The 6,535-nt window shown below is 28.6% G+C and overlaps 1 protein-coding gene across 1 annotated transcript; it reads left to right on the top strand.

Moving 5' to 3' along the window:
• Positions 1-3,665: 3,665 nt before the first annotated feature.
• LOC124916093 (wee1-like protein kinase) lies at positions 3,666-6,254 on the top strand. Its single transcript, XM_047456830.1, has 10 exons — positions 3,666-3,982; positions 4,095-4,152; positions 4,227-4,296; positions 4,371-4,619; positions 4,717-4,784; positions 4,854-4,963; positions 5,050-5,090; positions 5,289-5,437; positions 5,518-5,871; positions 5,967-6,254. Exons 1-10 carry the CDS (start codon positions 3,750-3,752, stop codon positions 6,063-6,065), a joined length of 1,431 nt encoding a protein of 476 aa, XP_047312786.1. The 5' UTR covers positions 3,666-3,749; the 3' UTR covers positions 6,066-6,254.
• The last annotated feature ends 281 nt before the right edge of the window (positions 6,255-6,535 follow it).

The following is a 6,535-nucleotide window of genomic DNA, read 5'->3' as shown; positions in this document are numbered from 1 at the left end:
CGGCGATGTAAGAATTTGCAATTGGGCTTTTATTGGGTTAATAATATATTAATATTTCTCTCTCAAGTCCACAACCTTATTATATATCTGCTCATGAGGCCCATATGTTTTGCTACCCAAGTTTTTAACTTTTTGTTTTTAATTTAGAGTTATTTGAATAAAACTAGCATGTATCCCGTGCATTTACACGAGTTTGCACGAGTAAAAATATAAAAAATCGTGAAAAAAATATTACGGTAAAATTTTTATGGGCGGGTCAACCTACAATCTGACACAAGTATCTATTTACTCTCACATATATCCAAATTAACCACAACTCTGCATCATTATATATATATATATATATATATATATATATATATATATATATATATATATATATATATATATATATATTTATTTAAAAAGTTAAGCTTATATTGTTAAAATGTCACGCATTTATCAAATTTTAGGTTGAATTTAAAATATAAAGTGTTATTAGTCTAGTTGGTTAAAAGTTCGAACCATACCTATAGCATTTTTAATTTTATTTTTAACCGTTTTAAGTTTATGGGCGGGTCAAACCCACAATCCGACCCAAGTATCCATTTACTCAAACATATATCCAAATTAACCACAGCTCTCGACCCGGCAATCCGGACACTTTAAAAATTAAGCATCATTATATATATATATAGATTAGTTAGTTAAAAAGTTGAACTTATATTGTTAAAATGTCACGCGTTTATCAAATTTTGGGTTGAATTTAAAATATAAAGTGTTATTAGCCTAGTTGGTTAAAAGGTTATACTTATTTTGTTAGGTTGCAAGTTCGAACCATACCTATAGCATTTTTAATTTTATTTTTAACCGTTTTAAATTTATGGGCGGGTCAACCCACAATCTGACCCAAGTATCCATTTACTCTCACATATATCCAGTATCCATTTACTCTCACATATATCCAAATTAACCACCGCTCTCGACCCGGCAATCCAGACACTTTAAAAATTAAGCATCATTATATATATATATATATAGATTTGTATTATAAATTAAAATATGATTTAATAAAAAAAAGTGTATTATTATTATTTTTTATAAGGAATTAATTCCCTTAAATTGAAATATGAATTATGTATGAAAAATAATTAATAAATAATACAAAATAACATTTACAAAATCTAAATAAAAAATTGATGATTTAGATATCAAATTGTATAAACAATTTAAAAAAAATAAAACTCTCAAATGAAAATATACAACGATCATGCAATTTGTTGAGGATTTCTCCAAAGACGAACTCAATCTTTTGAGTTTCTAAACAATAGTGTTGAAGTAGAGCAAATTAAACGAACCAATAAAACGGTATCAAAAGAATTTCTGTAAAATATATTCTTAATGTCGAAGGTTGGTAAATGACGTCGTAAAAGAGCATGTTAAGTGAAAATGAACAATTTACATATATGATCGAAATAGTGATAAAATTTATACAAATAATGAAAGAATAAAGGTAAAAGATCCTCCATATACAAGATTAAATCTAGTAATATTTTATTGAAAAAATGAAAAATAACTATAATTCTGGTTATTTGTTGTTAAGAAGGAGACAGACACGAGAAAGAACCATCAACCCATAAGAAATAAACTTACACAAATTCGAGAAAAGATCATCAATACAATTAGAGGAAATTAGCAATAACAACCCACCAACCAACGATTGAGAATATTATTTAGACTATAAAATATTGAAACAAAAAAACCGATCCTGCTAAACAGGATTCTGACCCAAAAAATTTAACAACAACTCAAATATGAGTGATGAAATAAAAAACGAGACACCAATTAACCTTCTAAACTCGTTAGAGTTTGTTTTTCTATAGATAAATCTAGAATGTTAATATAAAATGTGAAAAAAAGAATATATTACTTAAATGTTATTTTTTAAATTAATATTTAAAATTTATAAAATTATAAATTAATGTTAACATTTAAATTTTATTGATTAGTGTTAGAATAAAGAGGAAAGAAATTGTATTGAATGGTATATTATGAATTACATAAGTTATGTCTATTATATAGACATTATATTGAGCTTATAAGGAAACTAATAATATAATATAATATTGATATAATATAATATACTAATGATATTATCACAATTTATAATATTGTGATAATATCTTACATTATATATTATCGTATATTTTAACATCCCTCCTCAAACTCAAGATGGAAAACGCTTGATCAACTTGAGGTTGAAGACGAGATGATGAAATGTTGATGTTGTATTCTTCAATCTTCAAAAACTCGTGAGCTCCATCCAGTTAAAGGATGACAATGTGTTGACGGATAAACCAACAAAGAGGTAGAATCCATGGGAATAGAATGCTGGGGTGAAACAACAACCGAATGAACTCCGAAGTTATTCGCGAGTCTCGAAATCCATCTAACGACGGGATGACAGTGTGTTGCATTAAAGAAAACCAGTGAAAAAGGTATGTAGAATCTCATGGGAATAGAATGTTGGAGTGAAACAACACCTGTAAAACTCATTCTACGATAATATATAATGTAAGATATTATCACAATATTATAAATTGTGATAATATCATTAGTATATTATATTATATCAATATTATATTATATTATTAGTTTCCTTATAAGCTCAATATAATGTCTATATAATTGACATAACTTATGTAATTCATAATATACCATTCAATATTGATATAATATAATATACTAATGATATTATCACAATTTATATTATTGTGATAATATCTTACCTTATATATTATCGTATATTCTAACAATTAGTGGACAGATGATTGTCGAATTCAAATAACCTCAAAATATCAAACAAACTCTAATTTGTATATTTTCTTTATTTGTGAATTGCTATATCAATTTTATTAATTAAAATATTTGTAATTTGTGGACTAACTAAAAATGTGCTAAATTGTCTTATTTGAGTTGAAATGAAAAAAATGGTTGCTAAAAAAATATTAAGCTAAATTTCAAGTGACATAATATTTTAAAATATTAAGTAGTCAATTATTAATTAAAAGATTATTACTATTATTGTATAACTAATCATTTAATAAAATAATGAATAAATTAATTTTCACTCATTTTATTTAAATGGTTGCATTATTTTAGAATTTTGAATCGTGGGAGAGTTCAATTATCATAACTTTAAAATTATTTATTTTCATTCTCATTTTTAGTAAAAAACACATACTAAATATGACTTGTCATTTAAAACATTTTTATTTTTCAATTAATTTATCATATTTCTATAAAAAAAAAATAACAATTCTTTTTTTTTTTTCCAAATATTTTTCCAAATTATATATTTTTAAATCATTAAATTTCGAATTATATCTTAAATAAAATACTAAATTTAAAATATAAATACATCAAAATTGCTAAATTAAAAAATAATTATAATTATCACTCCAAATTAATTTAAAAAAATGGAAAAAAAGTAACAAATATCTACAAACTTATATTTCTAACAACATTAAATTACAATTCATTCAAAGTTAGAAGTTAATTAATTTAATGAAAATGAAAGCCTCTAAATAATCCAATTATTTATTTGTAAAAAAAACCTAGTGTTATCGGACACATTTTAAACTCAATCAAATTCGAACGTTTTGAAATCTCCCTCCTTCATTTCAATCATCTGTAAATAACGATCACCTGATAGGCATTCAAAGGAAGAAGAAGAAGATAGAAGGCTGCGGATCTGTTGACAGATTAAGATGAAAACTCCAAGAAGAACGATGAGACTGAAAGGTCCAGCACCGAATCGCTTAACAGTTCAGCTAGGTCAAGTATGTTTCAAGGTTCCTCACAAAAAAAGCTCTTTATCCAACTCTTCCCGATTCCAGAACCTTCTCGATTCCGAATCGCAAAATCCGGAATCAAAACCACCACCATCTCTAGATGTCAATGCAGATGACAAGAACTTTATTCTAAGTCAAGATTTATTCTGGTAATCTCCATATTCTCGATACTGATTTCGAATCATTTCAATTTACATAATTTAGGGTTTTGTCTTACTTTGCTAATATTTATGTTTTTATTTGATGTTTTTCTGATTCCAGCACTCCTGATTATATCACTCCAGATAGCCAATACATATCGAATAAATTGGAGAACAAGGTGAGTTCTTTTGCTAAATTTATAGTACTAGTAGTAATTGTTTGGAAATATTGAATCTGGGTATTGATTTTCAGGAAAACATCCCTTCTCCCAAGTCTCCTGACAAGATAAAAGTTCCTAAAAGCAAATTATTACATAGACCAGGTAAGGCTAGTTCATTTTATTGTGATCTGAAACCCTAATTACTTCAATGATGAACTGTTTTGTTGTACTTCCAGAAAACATATTGGCATTTGGATCCCATTTGTCTGAACATGAACAAGATTTGGACTTGTTAGAACAAAATGAAGAAAAGCTGGAAAAAGTTGTCACAACAGAAGTTCAAGGGAAACACAGTTATGTTTCACAATCTGCTGTAGCTTTAAGATGTCGTGTTATGCCTCCTCCTTGCATAAGCAATCCTTATTTGAAGGACACATCTGGATCTGGTATGGATCCATTTTCTAACCAAAGATCCAAGTGTGCAGGTACAAGTTAAACGTCCTTAGATACAAAATTTGTAGTTAGTGAAATCTTTTGTTGCTGTTGCTGTTGTTGTTGTTGTTTAAATGGAAAATTGTGCAGGTTTTTTCCCATCACTCACCGGTGGAGATGGCCAATCAAGATACCGATCAGATTTTCATGAGATAGAGGTATTTATGCCTTTGAATAACAGGAGTTTGTTAGATTATTTATGTTTAGATTGGTCTGTTTCTTTGTAGGAAATTGGTAATGGCAACTTCAGTCATGTTTTTAAAGTCTTGAACAGAATTGATGGGTCCATGTATGCTGTGAAAAAAAGCACCAAAGTATTGCATAATGATACAGAAAGGTTCATTTTCTGGCTTCCTAGATGCTCTACTACTTATTTGCTTCCTTCTACATGCATTCCTTTTGTTAATAAATTGATTTCTGCAGAAGAAAAGCTTTAATGGAGGTTCAAGCTTTGGCAGCTTTAGGTTAGTGAATGTTCAGATGATATTCTTATAAGACTCAATGAAGGGTTTTAATCCATATAACCACTTATTCCATCATGAATAAAAATTTCAAATCATCAACTAAAATACTAAATACAAAGGATATTTTAGTCAATTAACCTAATCTTGCATCAAACAAGCTCCAAATCTAGATTTTAATTCTTCTTTTGATCATTACAGGATTTCATGAAAACTTAGTCGGCTATTACTCATCATGGTTTGAAAACGAGCAACTATTTATTCAGATGGAACTGTGTGATCACAGTCTATCCATTTCCAAGCCTCCAAAGCTGTGCACAGAGGGACAAGTCCTAGATGTTATGCATCAGGTTGCATTTTTTGCCAAATTGAAAGTAAATGTATTGTTGTTTATAGTTTAGTAACAGTATAGAATCTTAATAATCCTCAGATAGCCAAGGCATTGGTATTTATCCACGAGAGAGGGATAGCTCACTTGGATTTAAAGCCCGAGAATATTTACAAAAAGAATGGAATTTATAAGCTTGGTGATTTCGGGTGTACGACTCTCCTTGACAAGAGTCTTCCAATTGAGGAGGGTGATGCACACTATATGCCTCTGGAAATACTTAATGATAACTATGATCACCTCGAAAAGGTTGATATATTTTCGTTGGGAATCACAATCTTTGAGCTTATTAGAGGAGCAACTTTGCCTAAATCAGGACCTCTTCTTCTAAATCTTAGACAAGGAAAGCTGCCTTTGCTCCCTGGACACACAGTGCACTTCCAAAGTTTGCTTAAGGTATAATATATTTTTTACTATTTCCTCTAAATTGGATTAAAACAATGTGTAAATTTGTTTAAATTGATTGTTGATAACTTGTTAACTTATATCAGGCCATGATGGACCCTGATCCGATTCGGAGACCCTCTGCTAGAGAACTTGTCGATAACCCAATATTTGATAGATGTCAAAGAAGCACCAAGGCCAAATGAGGCAGCAGCCTGTTGTTGGATAGTCCTTTTTTCTCATTTTATTGTGCAAAAGGGTGCACTGGTTTGCTGTGTAAGGAGTTGAAATTAAGTTGGGTTTTGAGATTCAGATTTCTTTAAAAAGAAAATTGAACTTGTTTTGAATTGTTTGTGTTGTTCATTGTATGAGAATTATGGAAGAGTGGTTCTAGAAATTCAAGTACAAACAGTGTGTTTTGGCTTTATATTTAATAAAAGACCATCTTTAAATAAACATATATTACATTCAAATCTATTGTCTTCTTAAAAATATATATTATATTTTTTGTAAAGCTAATAAATATTTCATGCATGTAACCTTTCATTGGGAATAATAGTCCAGTTACATTTATGTCTAAGCAACTTTTTCTTTTCAAGATTTTCAATTACATATGTAGCAATTCTTCCTATATTTTGACAAATGAATTTATGTCTGTTTTTTTTTGTTTGACCGA

The sequence above is a fragment of the Impatiens glandulifera genome, chromosome 1, assembly GCF_907164915.1.
Source record: "Impatiens glandulifera chromosome 1, dImpGla2.1, whole genome shotgun sequence".
Taxonomy (NCBI): Eukaryota; Viridiplantae; Streptophyta; class Magnoliopsida; order Ericales; family Balsaminaceae; genus Impatiens; species Impatiens glandulifera.
The sequence above is the reverse complement of the archived record's forward strand: the minus strand, read 5'-3'. Positions and strand labels throughout refer to the sequence as shown.